General features: G+C 41.2%; 1 protein-coding gene across 1 annotated transcript in view; it reads left to right on the top strand.

Annotated features, from left to right (window-relative positions):
• The first annotated feature begins 10,371 nt into the window (after positions 1 to 10,371).
• dync1h1 (dynein, cytoplasmic 1, heavy chain 1) overlaps positions 10,372 to 24,525 on the top strand; it is a 42,902-nt gene continuing 28,748 nt past the window's right edge. The window contains 11 exon segments of the mRNA XM_056476424.1: positions 10,372 to 10,727; positions 12,250 to 12,337; positions 12,941 to 13,114; positions 14,348 to 14,603; positions 15,161 to 15,347; positions 18,099 to 18,370; positions 18,539 to 18,766; positions 21,744 to 22,820; positions 23,077 to 23,256; positions 23,623 to 23,772; positions 23,853 to 23,999. Coding sequence (XP_056332399.1) covers positions 10,475 to 10,727; positions 12,250 to 12,337; positions 12,941 to 13,114; positions 14,348 to 14,603; positions 15,161 to 15,347; positions 18,099 to 18,370; positions 18,539 to 18,766; positions 21,744 to 22,820; positions 23,077 to 23,256; positions 23,623 to 23,772; positions 23,853 to 23,999 — 3,012 coding nt within the window. The 5' untranslated portion in view covers positions 10,372 to 10,474.

The following is a 24,525-nucleotide window of genomic DNA, read 5'->3' on the forward strand; positions in this document are numbered from 1 at the left end:
ATCGATAACGATCAGGATAATGTTTATCATATGGGTCGATATCGATAATGATCAGGATAATGTTTTTCATATGGGTCGATATCGATAACGATCAGGATAATGTTTTTCATATGGGTCGATATCGATAATGATCAGGATAATGTTTATCATATGGGTCGATATCGATAACGATCAGGATAATGTTTATCATATGGGTCGATATCGATAATGATCAGGATAATGTTTATCATATGGGTCGATATCGATAATGATCAGGATAATGTTTTTCATATGGGTCGATATCGATGATGATCAGGATAATGTTTTTCATATGGGTCGATATCGATAATGATCAGGATAATGTTTATCATATGGGTCGATATCGATGATGATCAGGATAATGTTTGTCATATGGGTCGATATCGATGATGATCAGGATGATGTTTTTCATATGGGTCGATATCGATAATGATCAGGATAATGTTTATCATATGGGTCGATATCGATGATGATCAGGATAATGTTTGTCATATGGGTCGATATCGATGATGATCAGGATGATGTTTTTCATATGGGTCGATATCGATAATGATCAGGATAATGTTTTTCATATGGGTCGATATCGATAACGATCAGGATAATGTTTATCATATGGGTCGATATCGATAATGATCAGGATAATGTTTTTCATATGGGTCGATATCGATAACGATCAGGATAATGTTTATCATATGGGTCGATATCGATAATGATCAGGATAATGTTTTTCATATGGGTCGATATCGATAACGATCAGGATAATGTTTTCATATGGGTCGATATCGATAACGATCAGGATAATGTTTATCATATGGGTCGATATCGATAATGATCAGGATAATGTTTATCATATGGGTCGATATCGATAACGATCAGGATAATGTTTATCATATGGGTCGATATCGATAACGATCAGGATAATGTTTTTCATATGGGTCGATATCGATAATGATCAGGATAATGTTTTTCATATGGGTCGATATCGATAATGATCAGGATAATGTTTATCATATGGGTCGATATCGATATCGATCAGGATAATGTTTTTCATATGGGGTCGATATCGATAATGATCAGGATAATGTTTTTCATATGGGTCGATATCGATAATGATCAGGATAATGTTTATCATATGGGTCGATATCGATATCGATCAGGATAATGTTTTTCATATGGGTCGATATCGATAATGATCAGGATAATGTTTTTCATATGGGTCGATATCGATAATGATCAGGATAATGTTTTTCATATGGGTCGATATCGATAATGATCAGGATAATGTTTATCATATGGGTCGATATCGATAATGATCAGGATAATGTTTTTCATATGGGTCGATATCGATAATGATCAGGATAATGTTTATCATATGGGTCGATATCGATAATGATCAGGATAATGTTTTTCATATGGGTCGATATCGATAATGATCAGGATAATGTTTTTCATATGGGTCGCATAAAACCCTGTTATGCGCAGATCTCAGTTATATCCGCGGGTGTTTTAACCAAATTTGTCTACAGACTGGCTTGAATGGGCCTTTGCAGATTCTCATTTTATAAATCGCACATCACGGCGAGTCGTGCAGGAAGTGTCTCTGTTCATACAGTGAGTTTCTGAGCTCGCATCCTTCAGACCGAGTTTATTCTTCAGAGGTAATCTAAGAACACTATAAGTGCTGCCAATAGCCTGTAAAGACTGTCCAGCTCATGCTTCGGTAATGAACTAAACTGAAACCGTGAAAACAGTTTAATGGATTGTTTTGGTGCTAAAGCATATACTATAGCGGGCTTGTTTTGAAGCGCTTCACCTCAGATGTTATTTGTTCTTCTTGTTTACGCTGTAGATAACTGACCAATAAAACATTCACTATATTTAAGTTACACATTACACAAAACCAATTCGCTGTAAAAAGGTACATTTCAAAGAAATATATTTATATATATATGTGTGTTTTTAGTTGGTGCCAATCTTAAACGGGTGTGTGTGGATGATGCTTCACTCTGTGGATAATAAGGGTTTATTAATGATCCACTGTTGTTGTAAACGTCTGTCATATATTTGCTGCATTTCATCTCATTATTTTAAAGATTACATCTTGAGCATCTGATTTCTCCTCTGTGATTTTGTCCTGTAAATATATAAAGGCTGGTTATTTTACCGTCGATGATGGACAATAGTGATATTACAGAATTCTAATAAAATATCTTAATATTAAAAAGGAAACATAAGCCTGACAACAAAAGATCCTGTCAATGTGGTAATAAATGCCCTTAATAATGCAGCCTGTAGTTTACAGCAAGCATCAAGTGTTCATTGAGATTGTGTTGTGTCTTATCTTCTGTCGTTGAGGGGTTTTTCTCGTAAGGCACGGCTTTTGTAAATGATGACGTGAATCTGCTGGGTAGTTGCGCTGGTTTACCAACACTTGTTTGGGTCTTTCATTGCTTTAAATGATGAAACAGGTTTGTGGTGTTGTCTGCGTTTGATGACACGAGTCGTCTGCGCAGTTTGCAGTGCACATTGCTGTTTTGTGTCGGATTAAAAAAACTATGTAGCTCCAGACTGAAGTCTCGTGACGTTTCTTGTCAACAATGTCTGTGACTCTGACCCTTTTTACCTTATTTATTTCTTACTCCTCCAAATGCAACTAACATTGTATGGCTGTAAACGTGTACTGTGTGCGGCATCCAGAAGGACAGACTGCAAAATGCCTGCGCAGCGTTACGCATAGAGCGGAAATATCATCGAACTGACATTATCGTGTTATTGAATAATTATATATCATTATAATTATCAATATCAAATTATCTTGTTACTTGTAATATATACAATATAATTTTAAGTACGCTGATTGGTTGTTTTTTTTTTAAAGGGTCATGAAACCCCCTCTTTTAGTTCAAGTCTACCTCAGAATTTTTTAAAAATGCTTTGTGATGGGCGTGGAGCTCTGAGAGCAGAGGCAGGAGTGGGCGTGGCCGGCAGAGCAGGGGAAAAAGAGGGAAGAGAACAAGTGTTGTCAGCTGGCTCACAAAATGAGACACAAACCATGAGGAGACCCATGATTATATAGTTTACCACATTAAAATGAAACTACATTAAAAGAAATAAACAGGAAGTAATTTAATGTCCTGCTAGTTATTCGAAATATACACATAACCACGATTTGTTATATCATCATAAAGATAATTGTGTTTGTATAAACACTATAAATGAGGAACACTTCTCTCCTCCTGGATCCTCGGGTCTGAATGCAGACACAGTGGAAAGCAGCACAGTAGTTCTCTTGCCCTGTCTATTTCAACCATTAGCCCTGCCGGTGATCTGGAGGATTTAAAACAGGTGAACACAGCAGCACGGATAGGCGGTGTGGCATTCTCCACTTCTCGTACAGCTCTCCCGACAACAATGCTTGCAGTATCTGCCCTGACAGAATTATGGGGAAAAACATGCAACAAACCCGTGGATCATGGAAACAAACACATACGACCCGTGCCGTGCGGGGTCTCACCCAGTCACTGGGTCTCGCAGCTTGGCAGGTCTGCCTTGCTTTCGGGACGCACGTGCTCTCATGAATAATTAAGCAGCAGGCTCTTCTCATAGGATAAGAAAACTCCGCTATGAATAATAACGAGAAACCGACGCATCATCACTCCACTAGCAGATGAGCACTACCTCACCGATTTTGCTCCCGCCCCAAAAATCATTTTAAACCCGGAAGTCGAAAATAGCTGACAAAAACTCAAAATGATGCAGTTTTCCCCACAATTAAAGCTAACAGCTAACTGATGCTTAACACACATAAATCTGATCAACACGCTGATCAACACACTGATCAACACGCGGATCAACACGCTGATCAACACGCGGATCAACACGCGGATCAACACGCTGATCAACACGCTGATCAACACGCTGATCAACACGCTGATCAACACGCTGATTTGATTGACATACAATTTATTTAAACTTAATTTTAAAAATGCATTCATAGAAAATATATGTGTGTACATTTATTTTAGCAAATATATATATATGTTGGCCATTTATTGCATTATTTAAAATATACTTATAAAATTTTAACTCTATGGGGATTATAGCAGTGTCAGACTAAACAGTGTGTCACTCTCACACACACACACACACACACGCACACGCACGCACACACACACACACACATGCACACACACACTCTCTCTCAGCGGGTGTCTTGTAGATGTACAGAAGGTAGCGTGTCATTAAGATGCAGATCAACAATCATGAACATCCGCCCAGGTCTAAATTATGCATCATGGACATCCGGCTCATTAGGAGAAAACACCAGAATCATCAATTCTTAATCTGAGGCCTGACCTGCTGCTTAGGGTGGACAAAACCACACAGGTATCAGAGATCCGCAGCTCATCCTCTCACACGCCGCAACAAATTTACAAATATTTTAAAATATTAATACAAAAAATGGCCAAAAAATGTATTTTCTACAAATATTTTCTACAAACAGATTTTTGACCATCTTTAAATATATTTAACCTTCATATAATTCAATCCAGGACAGCACATGTAACATTAGGAACATTTTAATTTGCAGAAATATGAACAGTGTCCTGCGTCGTAGCTGAACGGAGCTGACTTGCGGCGCTGGTGTGCGTACCCTGATAGAAATCTATCTTTACAATTCTAAAATTCACGGCGCTGCGTGGCGAGATGCAACACAACACCGAGCGGCGCATCTGGTGTGTGACCCCCTTATGTGTGACACTTAAGTGGAGATCTCTCCTGACCTAAGAGAATAAATTACAGATGTTTATATAATCCCTTAAACACGTCTCTCATAACCGTTTAGAAGCAGCACCACAGAAAACAATGGATAAAATTGATAAAAGATGTTAGAAAATGACTAAAAATGCAATTAGGAAACGCTGAAAATGAAGCACTAGAAATTCAACATGTCTCAATGAAAAAGTCTGAGCTCATAATTGATGCATAAGAACATTTATAAAATGCACACTTATAAATCCATTACTTCTTTACTAAAAGAAATATTGCAAATAACAGTAGTTTATAGGTCTAAGTATATTACAGCAAGCTCTATTATTCAATATTCCATTTATTAGAAAATTACACAATGTTTAGCAGTTTTTTACATTTCCTTAATATTTCCAGGCAGGTTTAAGTGAATGTGGAATATTGTTAAAAACACACAACTTTCAGGTCTTATGTGTAAAAAGGCCTAAATACATACGAGGACACTCCAATATTTAGCTCTTCTCCCACTACTGATAGAAGCACATCTTACAGGAAAACAAAGGCCCTGTGTGAAAAAGTGTGTGTATGGACGTTTTCCACTGATGGGTTGCAGCTGGAAGGGCATCCGCTGTGTAAAATATATGCTGGATAAGTTGGCGGTTCATTCCGCTGTGGCGAATGAACTAGGGACTAATAAAGGAACTAAGCCGAAAAGAAAATGAATGAATGAATGAACAGAAGAAATCCAGAGGAACATGTAATTTAGTTTATATTGTGTAGTCTTTTTGTTGTTGCAATAACAGGTCTGAATGTAAATGCATCCTCTTAATTCTCCTAAAGATGTTCAGTGACCAAACTCTTATTTTAATGAATATAACCGTGTAGAACTGTTCTGTTTAAACGCACCAAACTCTAATGTCTGCATTCACTGAGAAACAGATGAAGATATTCATTTTGGAAAGGGTGTGTGCTCATGTATGCTGAGCACTGTATATGTTAGGGATGCTTTGATAGATTGGTATTGGCCAATAATCAGATTTCATGTCTCGATCAGTACTGGCGAATCTGGCCATTCTCATGCACCGATCACACGTGCGTATGAGTTTACAAGCAGAGGAAGACACACCTGTGCACCGGGTTTACATCAGCAGCTACAGCACGTGAGGAGGTAAATGATGCAGCAGATAAAGCATGTACAGATGTGAAGCCACCTCTGTTTACAGTCTACTGGCGAGATTTGTGCAGGTGATGGACTTCTGCATCTATTGTATATCCAGTGTTTGAGCTGCTGTGATGCGAGTGGAGCGATCTCCCCTATCTAGTGTCTCATCCAACCTTATGAACCCTCCTGAAAGCTCCACGAGTCTCCTGCATATTCATGGCTCCGTGGTGCTGCTTCTGACCATGACATGTCCACACTAAACGGTTATAAGAGACGTGTTTAAGGGATTATATAAACATCTTTAATTTATTCTCTTCAGTAAGGAGAGATGTCCACTTGAGTGTCTTAAAGGCAAAAGGTGCTTCATGCAATGGTACAGTTATATAAAGCTTGAAGCATCTGAATCAGTACTCTGTCTGTGTGTGTGTGTGTGTGTCTGTGTGTGTATATGTATATATTTATATATATTATTTTTTCAAGGTTTCATCACCCTAAAATATATTTAGAAATATATTTAGTTTGAAATGAAAGTTTATTTGTATATTTTTGATTTTAAAATTATATTTTATTGAACAATACTGATACAACATATATTCTGGCCAGGAAAACTATATATTTTTACTGTATGTGTGTGTGTGTGTGTGTGTGTGTGTGTGTGTGTGTGTGTGTGTGTGTGTGTGTGTGTGTGTGTGTGTGTGTTTACTCTCCATGTTTCTACGTCTGCATCAGTGCACTGGTATACCTGTGAGTCCTGCCAGCGGCTCCAGCTCTCGGCTCCGGCTGATGGGGAAGTGTGATGTGCTCAGCCGCCGGCTCCTCTTCAGCGCGCTCGGGTCGGACGGTCTGATGCTCGGAGGAGTCCTGGCGCTCTTATTCACACCCTGAAACCAGAGCACAGCGCAGGCTCCTGTTACCCTGCTGATTTCCTGATGAGGGATCATTCACACACACACAGATCTCTGTACGCTACATCATCTGCACACACTCTGTGCTGTTTCTGCACTGAATTTTGTGAAATAATCTGTGGATTTATGCGGAAGAGTAAAGTCTCTAAAGCCTAAAACATGACATAAATAACAACACATTTCTAACGTAAGGCTTGTAATGCAAATGCAATCAGATCCACTTGTTTAATAAGCAAACTAAGTTTCTCATATAATATATATCTACTAAAAGACAGACAATATTCCTTTACAACCTGTGTTGTACACTGTGAAAAATATCCACAAATTAGTTTGAGTGATGTTTATATTCTCCGTTTACTCCTGCTTCTGAATGTCATTATGGGATCTTGATCTTTCTTCCAACATCGTTTACCCTTGAGAAGTGGTTGACTAGTGTGTGTTCTGCTCATGTGTAATAGTGTGCAGTGCTGTCTTGTCTGTGTTGGTGTTGTATATTACACTACAGAAGCCTTGTGATGAACTGCAGCACATTCTCTGCTATTTTACAGCTTTATTTCTCTAGATATTATGTCTGATATTATTTTAAACCCAATAAAAGTCTGTTTATTGAACTGTAGAGTTGAATATTCAGCATCAGAAGTGGACAGAGCAGAGATCAACATCCCATAATGCAGTTCACCACCACGAACACACAACACAGAAACTGCTCAATAACAGATAGTCTTTAAATTACAATGTCATTAAAGCAAATATTCACCTAAAATATGAAAAATGACCTGTTTTACTATTTACTCTCCCTCAAGCGGTTTTAAACCTTTATGAGATTCTTTATTCTGCTGAACACAAAAGAAGATATTTTGAAAAATGTTAGAACCCTGTAACCATTGCCTTCTATAGAAGGAAAAATACTATGGTAACCGGTTTCCAACATTCTTCAAAATATCTTCTTTTGTGTTCAACAGAATAAACTGAGTTTCTTCAACAAATGACGATGTTTTAAAACAGACAACAATGGCAGGTGAATGATGAGTGGTGTTGGGTGAACTGCCCCTTTAATAAAGACAAACTGGCTAACTTAGTATTTGAAGACAAATCAACATCAATACTCAACACAAATAATGATAATAATGAAGAGTTTCAGTCTAGTTTATTATTGTTGAATTATTGAGTCTGTACACGGTTTCTGCTAACAACATATCCATTATTCCCAGCATAAGTTGTGCTTGTAAATTGTAAGTTAGCTGAAGGACGGCCTATAAAGTCTTCAGAGTCATAATACAGTTTTAAACTAGCATGAAGCGATCAAAAGCCGAATAATGGTTTAATCCGAATATAATAATTACCTCATTCTCTTTCTCTTCGCGCTGTTTTTTCCCTTTCCTGCTGCTTCTCCCAGTCTGCAGACATTGAACATTCAGATTTACACGACAGCAGACACTCACTGACAGACAGGTAACAGTTACCTGAGTTATTCTAGGATAGTGTTTAATGTGAAAGTGTGTCTGAGCTGAACTCTTACCTGCTCTTTCTTAGACTTCAACGGCATCTTCTTCACGACTGACTGAGGAGCGCGCGCGCGGGAACGCTGATTGGCAGGAGTGGGTCACGTGACAGATGTAATGTAATATGTGGTTCAGATTTAATTAATAAAAGTAAAAGACGAGCTAAAACCTTTTAGTGTTGAGCGATATGATTATAGACTACATATTCATTTCAATTAAAAATGTGTTTTTCAGAATCAGAAACAGAATGAGTTTAATATTGGATTAAACAGTGTTAAATGTAATATAAAACTCTAATGTGTATAACTGATGGAGGAAAAACTAAAAACAACCATGATAATGTCAACAAAAAGCAGAAAACACAGAAAAATTCTTAGTTATTCGGTGTTTATATGAAGGAAACTTACTGTTAACAAGGACTTTTACTGTAGCATCTTTACAGTTCTTCACCATTGAAATCAGAGCTATAGTTACAGTGACCTGATGTCATTACAAATATAAAAAAGCTAATAAATACACGCTTCAAAACAAACTATTCACTTAAAAATTAAATTATAATTCACATAAAAATAATACGACACTCCATCTGGTAAAATAAGATATTTTCATATATATATTTTTAAACACAACAAAAAAAAAGCCAAAAATTCTATTTGCTAAAATATATATTCACAGAAATCTATTTTTTACAAATACATTTTTTACCATTTTCTAAATATATTTAAAATCTAATAAACACATTCACATAACATTATGAAGAGCTATCTGGCTTATATATAGTTCTGAGGAACAGTTACAGTTACAACTTCCCTTAATCCCTGTGAACCTCCTGTAGGTCAAATGTGTTTTCTCTCAAAATAAGATCTCTATTTCTTGAGAGTCTAACCTCTACTCCACAGTCTTCTTTTGGGAGAACCTTTATGATCATCTTAAGGAAATCTGGTCACTACAACAAAAATTCTTTCTCACAAATAAGGTAAAAGAGGTTTCTTTTCACCTGATCTATAGATTTGATCCTGTCAAGAAGTGTATGCATAAGTTTAGAGTTGACACTGACTGAATGCTGAGGAAACGGGATACATTTGTTTTGGTCATGTCATTACATTCAGGAGTTTTGGAATAATATTCTTTGTTAAGGTGAAGATTCTACCAGAATTTTCTATACAAATGAAAATGATTATTTTGGGGTATTTTAACTCAGACTCCACAAAAGAAAATAATGTTTTTATAATTAATTTAATTATCTTCTTAAGTAAATTTTACATTCACAAATGCAAATTCACAAATACTAAACCTGGTCTTCATTAAGGATATGGAGAATTATTTGTTGATTTCTGGATCGTCTAACAAGAAAGCTCTAAAAACTGCCCAAATACACTCTGCTTTTAAGATCTTCATATACCTTAACTTAACACTTGTATTTGTAAAAAAAATCTTTAACGTTTTTTGTTCTTTCTCTCTTCTTGTATGTGATTTTTTTCATTGTTTCATGCTGTGCCTTTTGTCAATGTCATTGGTTGATTGATACTGTAATTTTTGTTTTATGTTCTATTATGTAAGTATGTATTTTCCTTGTTTAAGCAATTAAAAAAATGGTATGGAAATATTTATTTACACATCAAATTAGCATACTTAAAAATACATCATCATTGCATTGTATTAAAGAGCACAGATATAACATATATTTACCATATATTTAATATATATATTTGGCCAGAGAAACAGACCAAATTTGCTTTATTCCTCCGTTTACTATTGTGATTCAGTCAGTTAATACTTTACTAATTAATCTGCAAAAGCATCAGATGACGTGAGATGTTTTACAGACGCTCATAAAATATTAATTAATTTATTTTCTCCAAATTATCATGTCATTGGGTGTGGATCAGACTGTGGATCGCTGCAGCGGGACGTGCTCGTGACGCGTTTCTGCTTTTCTGGGATTTGTAGTTCAAGCGGCACATTCGCTGATTGCGCTCCTATGGTGGAAGAACTACATATCACAGACTTCCGGCAAACAATAAAGTTGTCCTCCGCACTGGGCGCTGGCCATTAGGTGATGTGTCAGAGTCCGTGATACAGCTCGCTCTCTGTTACGGCTCGGTTTAACGGCTCATTGCGGTTTTTAGTGTCGGGAAATGTCTGACAGCGGCGGGGGAGAGGACGGCGGCGGAGGGATGGAGGTCTCCGCGGCCGTGCAAACGGTGGCGGACGTGTCGGTGCTGCAGAAACACATCAGAAAGCTGGTGCCGCTGCTGCTGGAAGATGGCGCCGACCCGCCCGCATCTTTGGAGAGCGCGCTGGAGGAGAAGAGCGCGCTGGAGCAGATGAGGAAGTTCCTGTCAGACCCGCAGATTCACTCCATTCTGGTGGAGCGGAGCGCGCTGAAAGGTTAATCCCGCACCCGACACCGCCATCATCACCGTTAACAGCAGAGGAAGGGTTAACGTTCACCGCCTCAGCTGAGCATGCGCAGTGCGGAGCCGCGTCCGGTTATTGTGCTCGGCTGAGGCGAATATTGTCAAATTATAGCAGGGTTTAATGTGCTCCAGTCGTGTTTCAGAAGGCAAATAATGTGGTAGATCAATGATATGAACAGTCGGAGAGAGCAGATGATCAGTAATCGATCAGGGCGGGTTTTGCTGCACTGCAGATTAATGACATCATGATCAGCTACTGAGGCCATGTTGGGTTAACTTTCGTTTCTCTCTGAACAACCCGTGTCAGGCTCCTTATACTGTTTACCGCACTATACTCTGAGTATTGAGTGTGGAGTAGCATGTGAGAGTGTCTGAAACAGCATGAGCACTATTTAATCCAGTGTGCACAGTGCTGCACCTTCATTAGCCATTGGCTGATAATATAATGCGTTTCCCTTTTTAGAATTAGCAAAGAATAACTGATGTGGTGTTAAGGAGAAAGTCCGAATTTGCGAATATTAAACCAACTTTAACACGATCACACACACACACACACACACACACACACACACACGCACACTCTACATTCGCTACGCACACATAAACACACATTAGTTTTTGTGACTTGTGGGGACATTGCATATTTTTCCATTATTTTTAAGCTTCACAGACTGTAATGGGCCTGAAGTTGGTTTTATATTCAGACTTTCTGCTTAATACAATTTCAGAAAAGAATTCTTTGCAAATATAACATAAATAGTCAAATAAACAGTGCTGTTTGTGCTCTTGAAGTCATGTTTACCTGTGATTTCAGACGGAGTACTCAGAGTAATGTGGTAAACAATACACAGAGCATGCCAAGTGTTAAAGAATGAGCGAATATAAACCCAAACTGTTCCTCGGTCAGTATCATCTGCTGTTTCTGAACACACACTGCATTATCTCTGAATATGACGCAGATAATGTTGCTAAAACAGCACTAGTGAGAGGAGTTGCACACTGAGGGAAGCTTTACTGATGATGGTTTACTAGGAGAACATCCCTTCACCCTCATTCTCAGAGTGTTTGTCCGGTTCAGTGAAACTAAATAGACCAAAGTGTTCTTCCTCTAGCTGATGTAAACATTACAGGAAAATAATCCCTTCATCTGACGTTTACGTGAATAAAAAGATCTTTTATTGAGGCGTGTGTGTGAGCGCGTGTGTGTGTGTGTGTGTGTATTGTTTTTAACTCAGGGAATAAAGCATTTACAATACGCAGCGTAATTTAATGCTATTTTCTGGGGGACAGTGCTTAGGTGGTCTTCACACACTCTTCTCACACACACTCTCGAGCAGTCTGCTGATACACATTCTGCTTCTGTCACATGCTCATGTTATTGTCATCCACGTTTTCATTAAATGATGTCTTGGTGTTCATTTACAGCTGATTTTTCACTGAAGTGTGTGTGTGTGTGTGTGTGTGTGTGTTTCTGTCTGTGTGCGTTTGAGCAGAGGATGTGGGTGATGAAGGAGAGGAGGAGCGTGAGTGTATTTCCTACAGCGTCAGCATCGACATCCATTACGGCCTCAAGTCCAACAGGTAAGAGGATGCTACAGACCGTCATTAATCGAAGGTCAAAACATTTATAAGGAGGATGTTAAAGAATGCAGCAAAAGAAAAATAAAGAGGTTTAGAGCATTAGTCTGAGTCCTTCCAACAGCACCACAACAACACTACAGTGGAGTCAGGAATACATGTATATTTACAAATGTGTGGAACAGACAAGATAAGCTGAGCTTTATTATGGGCTGAGCTACATGTGTGGACACACAGTCAGCTGAAGTGTGGTGTCTCACAGGATGATGGTGCGGCATAAATGAACATATTTATAAATATAAACAACACTGGACATAAGAGCTGTTTTAAAACCATACATAAGCCTTAACCTAACTATACACATACTATACATCCTTACACAGAAAACCCAAGACAGACTGTACAAGTACTTCACATAAGACAGAGCAGTGTTGTACAAAAGAGCTCTCTAAGGTTGACTAAAACAGCATGACTGCTGGTGCATTCACAGCTGAACATTGACTGATTGATGTTGTGTTTTTGATGGAAGCACTTTGAGTCTAATTACAGTCTGCTGATTCTGAGGTTAACAGGAGTGTGTGTGTGTGTGTGCTCGTACTCCTCCAGCCTGGCCCTGATCAAGCGCACAGGTGTGATCGACGCAGATAAGCCCATCTCCACACAGGTGCGTGTGCTGACTCTCAGTGAAGACTCTCCGTACGAGACGCTGCACTCCTTCATCAGCAATGCTGTCGCTCCGTACTTCAAATCCTACATCCGAGAGTCCGGCAAAGCAGACAGGTGAGCTCAGGCCCAGCTGCAGGTGTGTGTTACATCAAATGTGTAAAGTTTTATCATTCATTCATTTTCTTTTCGGCTTAGTCCCTTTATTAATCAGGGGTCGACACAGCGGAATGAACCGCTAACTATCCCAGCATATGTTTTTTATGCCCTTCCAGCTGCAACCCATCACTGGGAAACATCCATACACACTCATTCACACACACACTACAGACAATTTAGCCTACCCAATTTACCTATACCATATGTCTTTGGACTTACCGGGGAAACCGGAGCACCCGGAGGAAACCCACGCCAACACGGCGGAGAACATGCAAACTCCACACAGAAACACCAACTGACCCAGCCGAGATTTGAACCAGCGACCTTCTTGCTGTGAGATGACAGCACTGCCCACTGCGCCACCGCGTCACCCCTAAAGTTATATCACAATTCACAAAATGATCTGTGCAGAAATGAGAAATAATGCCTGCAGATTATGTCTGACCCGGGATATCACTACACCCACACTGAGTCTGTGACTGCAGATTATTTAGCCCATCACTGAGTCTATTTAATAAAATAAATAATATTCAAAACTTTGTAATATTACTGACTAATATGCTAAAGTTTGTGTGTGATTTATGCACAATATAGTTTGTAAATTTATATTTTCTGTCTTTCAGTAGATATAATATATGATGGATTTGCTTTTACCAAACAAGTGGATCCCATTGCATTTTCAGTGTAATCCTTAAGTGTAACCCTTATGCATTGTTTAACTTAACTCTCCTTTGGTTCTGTTGGTGCTGTTTTTCCTCCATTAACTTCCATTATAATCACATTTATTGATTATAAAGTCATGACAGTGAATAATCATGCATTCTTTACCAGCAACAATCAAGAATGCATGATTATCTGCTGTCATGACTTTATAATCAATAAATGTGATTATAATGGAAGTTAATGGTGGAAAAACAGCACCAACAGAACCAAAGGGGAGTCAATCTGAACACAATGTATTGATGCATTTTCCCAAAATATGTCAATATCAGAATTGTCAGCATAAATCATCCCGTTTGCTGAAACCCAGAGAAAGTTGAGGCTAAATTAAGACTCAAGATCAGCCCAGAGCGGATGGAAAGGCCCCAACAGCACACAAGGCTTATTTTACAAAAACATGTGCAAATAAGTGTCTGCAGATTCTGTGATGTGCTCCTTCATATCCCTCCTATAACCCTGTGTGTCTGCCAGGGATGGGGATAAAATGGCCCCGTCGGTGGAGAAGAAGATTGCGGAGCTGGAGATGGGGTTACTGCACCTCCAGCAGAACATCGAGATCCCCGAGATCAGCCTGCTCATCCACCCCATCATCAGCAATGTGGCCAAGCAGTGCTACGAGCGCGGAGAGAAGCCCAAGGTCACCGACTTCGGGGATAAAGTGGAGGATCCCACATTCCTGAACCAGCTGCAGTCCGGAGTCAACCGCTGGATCCGGGAGATACAGAAGGTGCTCATGGAAACTTGAAGCACACTTCTGTACTGTTATTATTGTTACAGCAAACACACACTAAACACTTCACCACTATATATATATATATGTGTGTGTGTTTTACCCAGAAAAGAGCTGCACAATAGGGATTTTTAGAATAAGTTGTACAACGTCAGCCACAGTTCACCCCAAATACAATCGTCATCATTTACTCACACTTTACTTATTTCAGACATCTGTGAGCTTCTTCTGTTGAACACTAAAGAAGATATCTGGAACAGCTGAAAACCTGTAACCATCCACTTCCATAGTATTTCTGTTTCTTGCTGTGGATGTCAGTGGTCCCAGGTTTTCAGATGTTCTTCAGAATTTGCTGCTTTGTGTTTAACAGAAGGTATTTTTGGGTGAACTGTGCCTTTAGTAGAATCTATATCTGCAGTATACTTCTCCCTATAGAAAGCTGGCATGGTGTTAAACACAAACACATGTGATAAAGCCTGCAGTGTGTGTGCTGATCAGCTGATGTGCAGTGTTCTCCAAGCTCTCCATCGAATCCTCTGTCTGTGTGTCTACAGGTGACCAAACTGGACCGAGATCCGGCCTCCGGCACGGCCCTGCAGGAGATCAGCTTCTGGCTGAATCTGGAGCGAGCCCTGAACCGCATCCAGGAGAAGAGGGAGAGCCCGGAGGTGCTGCTGACGCTGGACATCCTGAAGCACGGCAAACGCTTCCACGCCACCGTCAGCTTCGACACCGACACAGGTACACACACACACACACACACACACACGCTCATGTCTGAAGGAGAGGGATAGTTCACACAGAAATGGAGACTAATTTCTACAGATATTATTACTCGTCTTTCATGTCATCTCCTGGGCTCTTCGTTCATCTTTTGACACAAATGAAGATATTTTAGCCTGTGCGAGAGCTCCTCATCCTCCGCAGACAGTCCTGAGAAAACACCAAAAACACCATGAGAATTATTTATTGATTCAATTCAATTCAATTCCCCTTTATTTGTATAGCGCTTATACAATGTAGATTGTGTCAAAGCAGCTTCACATAAAAGGTCACAGTAAATAGGAACAGTGTAGTTCAGTTTGTAGTGTTTAAGTTCAGTTCAGTTTAGCTCAGTTCAGTGTGGTTTAATAATCACTACTGAGAGTCCAAACACTGAAGAGCAAATCCAACGATGTGCAGCTCTACAGATCCTGAACCATGCAAGCCAGTGGCGACAGCGGAGAGGGAAAAAAAACTTCACTAAAGGCGGAAGTGAAGAAAAAAAACCTTGAGAGAAACCAGGCTCAATTGGGCACGATCATTTTAATTTCTCCGCTGGCCAAACGTCTTGTGCAGAGCTGCAGTCTCAGTGGCGGAGGCTGGAAGCTGGCCTCAGCGAAGACTCGTCTGTCTCTGGAGCGTCACAGGAATCAGTCTCATGTTCTCCACTCCTCCATGACCATCACAGTAGCTGCTCAGGGTGGCCAGGTCCAGGATATAAAAAACCTTGGGATCATCTCGTCGTTGGTCTTGGATCGAATCAGTGACTCTGCATAGTCTGAGGGCCTCGGGAAGAGTATCCCCAGGTGGAAATGGAGAATAAAGAAAATAATAAGCGTAGCTGATGTTCACAGTGTATATCAGCAAGATGCATAACCTGTGTGGAAGCCCCTAAGTGGTGCACTAAGTGTATGCTTTACTGAACAGATAGGTCTTTAATCTAGTTTTGAATTGGGAGAGTGTGTCTGAGCCTCGGACGTTATCAGGAAGGCTATTCCAGAGTTTAGGAGCTATAAATGAGAAGGCTCGACCTCCTTTACTCGACTTAGCTATTCTGGGTACTACCAGAAGCCCTGAGTTTTGAGATCTTAAAGAGCGAGTTGGATTGTAGCGAGACAGAAGATTGGTTAGATAAACAGGAGCTAGATTATTTAAGGCTTTATATGTAAGAAGCAATATTTTAAATTCAATACGAAACTTAACAGGCAGCCAGTGTAAGGAGGATAACATTGGGGTGATGTGATCAAATTTTCTAGACCTGGTTAGAACTCTGGCAGCTGCATTTTGTACTAATTGAAGTTTGTTAATAGAGGATGCTGGGCAGCCAGCAAACAGAGCATTACAGTAGTCCAGCCTAGAAGTCATAAAAGCATGGACTAGCTTCTCTGCATCTGAGATGGATAGCATACTTCGTAACTTAGCGATATTTCTCAGATGAAAGAAAGCAGTTTTTGTGACATGGGAAATATGATTTTTAAAAGTTAAATTGCTGTCTAATATGACACCCAGATCTTTTATAGTAGAGCTAACGCTAACTTTGTATCCCTCTAATTGTAGGTCGAGTTGTGAGATCTGCTGTGTACAGGATTTTGGCCCAATAAGTAATAATTCTGTTTGTCTGAGTTTAAGAGAAGATAATTGTTGGTCATCCAGTCTTTAACATCTTTAATACACTCAGTTAGCTTGGACAGTTTAGACGTCTCGTCAGGTTTAGTTGAAATATATAATTGAGTATCATCTGCATAGCAGTGAAAGCTGATCCCATGTCTTCTAATAATGTCTCCCAGGGGTAGCATGTATATTGTAAACAGCAAAGGGCCTAAAACTGATCCTTGAGGCACCCCGTATTTTACTGGGCTGACTTGTGAAGGCTGTCCATTAATATTCACAAACTGGTAACGGTCAGATAAGTATGACTTAAACCATTGTAGGGCATGTCCCTGGACACCTGTAGACTTTAAGCGATTAATAAGGATACCATGGTCAATGGTGTCAAATGCCGCACTAAGATCGAGTAGAACTAATAGCGAGATGCACCCTTGGTCAGCAGCTAAGAGTAAATCGTTGTTATTTTCACTAATGCAGTTTCTGTACTGTGATGAGCTCTGAACCTGACTGAAACACTTCAAAAACATTGTTGGTCTGCAGAAAGGAGCATAATTGAGCAGAAACAACTTTTTCTAGTATTTTAGATATAAATGGAAGGTTTGAAATAGGCCTATAATTAGCTCAGTTGCTGGGGTCCAGTTGTGGTTTCTTAATAATAGGTTAGGGTTAGGAAAAAAACAAAAACGGTGACTGACGACAGAGTAATATTATTAATGACAGAGTTAAGTTTTCAGGCTGTGATCTCTAATGTGTCATTAGCTGTGTTTCTGTCCACTTATTCTCATGTGTGTTTAGAAATATCATTAAAATGCTTAATGGAAACACCAAGATGCACATACATTTAAAAAAAACACCAATAAAAGGAAGTTATGCAGGGAACTGAGTAGGATAAACCGTAAAATGCTCATAAACTCCAGTTTATATACACTTAAAACACCAGTGGCTTCTCCCAGCGCACCAAACTACTCTTCTCTGAGCAATATCTCAGCATGTTTAGCAGGAGCTGAGGAGTTAATGCTCTCCTGTCTCTCATTGACTGGAAACGCTGCTTTATTCACTGATTATTTATGTGATACTCCAGTCTAGTGTAATGTAAATCTAATGATAGTTGTGTTCGCGCAGGGCTGAAGCAGGCTGTGGAGACGGTGAACGACTATAATCCTCTGATGAAGGATTTCCCGCTCAATGATCTGCTGTCGGCCACTGAGCTGGACAAGATCCGGCAGGCTCTGGTGGCCATCTTCACTCACCTGCGCAAAATCCGCAACACCAAATACCCCATCCAGCGGGCGCTGCGTCTGGTGGAGGCCATCTCCAGAGACCTGAGCTCTCAGCTGCTGAAAGTGCTGGGCACGCGCAAGCTCATGCATGTGGCCTACGAGGAGTTCGAGAAGGTGATAACACACACTGCTGCTGCTGCACACCCTGCAGGATTTCACTATTCCACCATCCATCAATGTAACACCATGAGTGTTTTAATCAGAGAAAGTGACATTAACACAAGCTTTTTGTGCCATGATGAAGCCAGAGATGTCAGTTAACTCTCTGTGTGTGCTGCGCAGGTGATGGTGGCCTGCTTCGAGGTCTTCCAGACGTGGGAGGACGAGTACGAGAAGCTGCAGGTTCTGCTGAGGGACATCGTGAAGAGGAAGCGGGAGGAGAACCTGAAGATGGTGTGGCGTCTCAGTCCAGCTCACCGCAAGCTGCAGGCCCGTCTGGACCACATGCGGCGCTTCAGACGGCAGCACGAGCAGCTGCGGGCCGTCATCGTGCGCGTACTCAGACCACAGGTACACACACACACCTTCAAGAGGCAAGCTTCACACACACAAATGCATCCTAAAGAGGGACGCTTCACACACCACTACAATTACTCAACATTTACTCACTCATGGCTCTTTTCTTACTTGGAGTTATGTCTTGTTTTTAGACCAAATATCAAAGAAATCAAGAAGTATTTTCTAGATAGCCAATTAAAGAATATAGTTTAGAGGAAGCAGAATAATCATGTTTCAAGCAGAAGGCAAGATTGAGTTAATTACTTTGCTTATTTTAAGTAAAACGTTATTTTTAAATTGTTGCTGCTGAAAACCAAATATTTCTCGCTTCTCTTGAAAATGCTTCTTGATTTTAAGATTGTTTTTAATATTTGAACTCAACACGACTGAAACTACTGTAAGATAAGCATTATTTCAGTGTAATCCTGAGTTTGTACTGTTGGACGTTCTGAACCATGCTGAAAATAGTCCATAGTCATCTATAGTAGCAACAGATAATACCCTGGAAGCCAGTGTCTGTTTTTTCCAGCATTCTTCAGTAGATCTGGTGTTTAACAGGCCTCACACCGTGGATGACAGAATTTCAATAGTGTGAACTGACCCCTGAGTGGAGTCTTTAGGAGAGATGTAGCTGTTGTTTTGTTGCGAGCCAATCATTTCTACGTTCATACTGTGGCTTGTTTCTCAGCAGAATCGCAGTGATAAGACCATAATGGAACGTTCTGTTCTGTAAAGACTACAGGAGCAGGATTATTGAGATCAGTGTTGATTCTGGTCAAGCTCATCAGTGTGCTCATCTGTAAGACAGAGCTGCTGTTATACACACACACACACACACACACCGCTTTCACATCTCACATAGCCTCAGGTGAACGCCACACATGATCATCAAGCTATTTTTACATGTTAAAAGAAGGTTTTGTGCTAACCCATCTGACACACAGCGTTTCTGTTTACACAGAACAGCATAAACTACTGTAGTAATGATCAGCTCAGATGATTGTGCTTTATTTAGTGTTAAAGGCTAGTGTGCAGTGCTTCCCACACATAGACTTTACTTGAGTGGGCCGCCCCAGTATATTAACGGCTGCCCAAGTGTATTTGGTGGTGACACATGAGTAATACTGTTATCGTCATCATTTTAGGGGTGTCAAAATTAATTGTTTCTTCGGTGCACCACGATACAGACATGGACAAATCAATATCGGTTCAGTAATAATCCTAACCGGTTATTATGTACTGACATCATTTATCTCATATGCGCTGTGTCGCCGTAACTTACTATGGCGAGGGAGGCGAGCGTGAGTATGTACAAGGCTCCAACTAAACGCAGAAACTGTGCACAATTTCACAGTGTGTGTGTTTTCTGGACAGTCTTACAGCAGAAGCCCCCATTTCACTGTTATTGTGAAATGCCATTTCTCTCTGACTGTGGCCCATTTGACCTGCTGCACTGACATTTCCTCTACTCTCGGCTGTTACACCTCATTCACACGGGGTGTCAGCTTCAATACTTCCCATTCACTTTGAATGGGTGACGTCAGGCATTGCCCGAACTGCATTGTGGATCCGTCAGCATCACTTCATAGGCGTGCTCGCTGCAGAAGTTTGGGACTTGCTCAACTTTTCAAGCATCCGATGGAAGCGTCAGCCCAATCAGACGCTGTAGGCAAATACACCAGCTCAGGCAGTGGGCCTATTGCTGACATAATTTCATTTGTGGCTGACGCCTGCTATGACGATCGCGTCCAGCCCCAATTCAACACTGCCCTCAGGTCAAGCGGTTGACGCTCAAGACCCGAGTGAATGGGGTGTTACAGCGATACTTCTGGATACAGACATGAGCGCTTGTCTGCAGAGTTTTCTCCACCGTGTCTATCATGGATCAGCTGTGATCGCCGCTGCCGTTTATTAGTGTCACTCATCTGTGAAGAGGCAGCGCGCAAGAGCCAATCGCAGCCCTTTCTGTTGAGCGTGTGACCAATCAAAGGGGTGTAAGAGAACTTGGTAGACAAGGATCAGAAAGAGAGCGGGATATTTATATTTGTTTATATTAATTACTGTAAATGCTTGTGCTGTTTAAAGGTACAGTTCATATATCTGACTGTTTGTATTAAAGGACACAATTATATTACAAATAGTATATTTATATATTTATACATTTTAATACAAGAATTGCTGATAACTGTGTATGGAAAGCATCGTCAATGCACCGAGATATCGAATTGAACTGAATCGATGGCATGATAATCATAATCGAACCGCGAGACCTGTGTAGATTCACACCTCTAATAACAGTGTCATAATAAATTAAAATATAGTTAAAATCACATGATTTCTCTTGTTTGTCGCATGTAGTTAACCATTTACGTGATGTGGGTAAAAGGTGTGTTTCAATCCGGATAGCACCACAGGGATATTTCAGACCTGTGAAGAGCACTGATGTGTGTTTAAAGACTTTTTCACCTGACCTCTGAAACCAGCAGCAGATCTTTAATATAAAATCACTCGCAGACATACCGTCTGAAAATTAACTTTAGAACTGCGACACTCTTTTATTGAAGGAGAAGAGGAACTTATTATAAGTTGTGTAAGGGTATTTTAATAAACTGTATGTTTTAAATAATTGTTTTTATACAGGAAATATTGAAGGGAAGATGTAAAAAGGTAAAACATTTATCTTTGATCCAATTGAAAGATCTTCCTGGAGTTCTCATCAGTGTTATTATTTGTGTTTTGTACAGTGCATGATGAATAAACGGTTATGATTAGGGTTGTTTCAATAGCGATACTAGTATTGGAAATACTATCGTCGAGTATTTCAGACACTAGTGATTGAAATCCTAAACTGATTCGATATCCTCTTTTTAAATGAGACGCACTCCTGCTCGCTATACTTAACACTGCAATCCCTTAGTCTGTGCTTCTGTCGGCTGCAGTTTGGTCATGCTGTGAAAGCTCTTCTCTTCCCGTTTGCTCACCTGTGCAGGTGTCCGCTGTACCGCAGCACGCTCAGGGCGAGAGCGCGGAGCCGGCCGATCTGAAGGTGGCAGAGGTGCTGTTCGACGCTGCGGACGCCAACGCCATCGAGGAGGTGAACCTGGCCTATGAGAACGTGAAGGAGGTGGATGGGCTGGATGTGTCCAAGGAGGGCATGGAGGCGTGGGAGGCAGCCATGAAGCGATACGACGAGCGCATCGACCGCGTGGAGACGCGCATCACCGCTCGCCTGCGCGACCAGCTGGGTACCGCCAAAAACGCCAACGAGATGTTCCGCATCTTCTCCCGCTTCAACGCCCTGTTCGTGCGGCCGCACATCCGCGGAGCAATCCGGGAGTACCAGACGCAGCTGATCCAGCGGGTCAAAGACGACATCGAGTCCCTGCACGACAAGTTCAAGGTGCAGTATCCTCAGAGCCAGTCCTGCAAGATGAGCCACGTGCGGGACCTGCCGCCGGTGTCCGGATCCATTATCTGGGCCAAGCAGATTGACCGGCAGCTGACGGCCTACATGAAGCGGGTGGAGGACGTGCTGGGCAAGGGCTGGGAGAACCACGTGGAGGGCCTGAAGCTCAAGCAGGACGGGGACAGCTTCCGGGCCAAGCTCAACACGCAGGAGATCTTCGATGACTGGGCCCGAAAGGTGCAGCAGCGTAACCTGGGCGTCTCCGGGCGCATCTTCACCATCGAGAACACGCGGGCGCGCGGACGCACCGGCACCGTGCTGAAGCTCAAGGTCAACTTCCTGCCCGAGATCATCACGCTCTCCAAGGAGGTGCGGAACCTGAAGTGGCTGAGCTTCCGCGTGCCCCTCGCCATCGTCAACAAGGCGCATCAGGCCAACCAGCTGTACCCGTTCGCCATCTCGCTGATCGAGAGCGTACGCACCTACGAGCGCACCTGTGAGAAGGTGGAGGAGCGCGTGTCCATCTCACTGCTGGTGGCCGGACTGAAGAAGGAGGTGCAGGCGCTCATCACAGAGGGCATCTCGCTGGTCTGGGAGTCCTACAAGCTGGACCCGTACGTGCAGCGCCTCGCCGAAACCGTCTTCAACTTCCAGGAGAAGGTCAGACTCTCTTCTGTTATTGAGGAACGTAATCGTTGATTATCTGGTGCATTTTTTATGATTACTCTGTAATGATCAGCATGAGGACTCCTCTCAGCTGAGTGTAATAATTCCTCCTCTGATCTGAGGTGTTTGCAGATGTGTTCGTGTTGTTGCTGATCACCTGTCGGGCTTCTGAATAATCTCGTCGTGTGTGTTTAATGATGTTATAATGTCAGATGAACACCGGTGTGAATGTGCTGATCTTCACTGTCAGGTGGATGATCTGCTCCTGATCGAGGAGAAGATTGATCTGGAGGTTCGCTCTCTGGAGACCTGCATGTATGAGCACAAGATGTTCACTGAGATCCTGAACCGCATCCAGAAGGCCGTGGATGACCTCAACCTGCACTCCTACTCCAACCTACCCATCTGGGTCAACAAGCTGGACATCGAGGTACCCACCATCTGCTCACTAGAAATCCCCCTCCAGGATAGATGTCAAGTCATTTCTAGAGTGTTCAGTCAATCTCTCAGCCTGCAGTAGTCCAGATTAACATGTGGATATGTTCATGTTTAACTATTAAGCTTCTCAAGCAATTAAAGCCCCAAGCGTTTGACTCTTATGAACACCACTGCAAATGTAGTCTGATTATCTTTAAAAGCACTTGTTTACAGCATCAGTGTTAAATGATTGACATTATTTTGAGCTGTGCACAGTATAAATGTTCATTATCACGATATATTGATTTATGTCCAACACTGCCATAAAGCACTGATGTGGCAATAAATAAAAGAATCAAATCCTGCGTTTGGTCTGTAGATCGAGCGCATCCTAGGCGTGCGTCTGCAGGCGGGACTCAAGGCCTGGACGCAAGTTCTCAGGGGCCAGATGGAGGACAAGGCTGACGTGGACATGGACACCGAGGCTCCTCAAGTCAGCCACAAACCTGGAGGAGAGCCCCGGATTAAGGCAAGAGCCACCAGATAGGCCTCTGAGCTCTCTCTTGTGTTAATGATGATCTCCACACTGAACTGATGCTTTACCCACAGAACATCATCCACGAGCTGCGCATCACCAATCAGGTGATCTACCTGAACCCGCCCATTGAAGACTGCCGCTACCGGCTCTACCAGGAGATGTTTGCCTGGAAGATGAACATCCTGTCTTTACCCAGAATCCAGAGTCAGAGATATCAGGTGTGTGCTGGCGTCTGCAGCTTCTTCATTAATTCTCTATTTAAACCCCTTATTAGCAGTTTAATTGGTTGTTTGGTGGAAATGACCTGCTCCGCTTTAATTATTAATATCTTCAATGCTTCAGTGATTTAAGCTGTCTCATTTAAAGAGGAAAACATTTATTTTTTATAATGTTCAATGTTACCAGACAACTGTTTTACCTGGAGAAACTTGAGAAGAAGTTTTTATTAAATGTGAGTTCTTCAAGAATGGTAGAATTGATCAAAAGTCTAGATTATTATATTTATAAGTATTATTTATTGCTGTTATTGCAAGATTTTACCATGATCTTGCCAGAGTAGCCGATACAGTGATAAACTAAACTCTCATTTTAAAGAAGACTGATGTCAGATTGTAGCTGAAGTCAGAAATTTAAAGTGAAATTTGAAGTTGATATCTCCAAAAACTGCTTTCAGTACCGTTTGGTTGCAGTACCAGACATGACCACCAGGTGACCTCCAGTTTACATTGATGACCATATTAGGGC

The sequence above is a fragment of the Danio aesculapii genome, chromosome 17 (assembly GCF_903798145.1).
Source record: "Danio aesculapii chromosome 17, fDanAes4.1, whole genome shotgun sequence".
Taxonomy (NCBI): domain Eukaryota; kingdom Metazoa; phylum Chordata; class Actinopteri; order Cypriniformes; family Danionidae; genus Danio; species Danio aesculapii.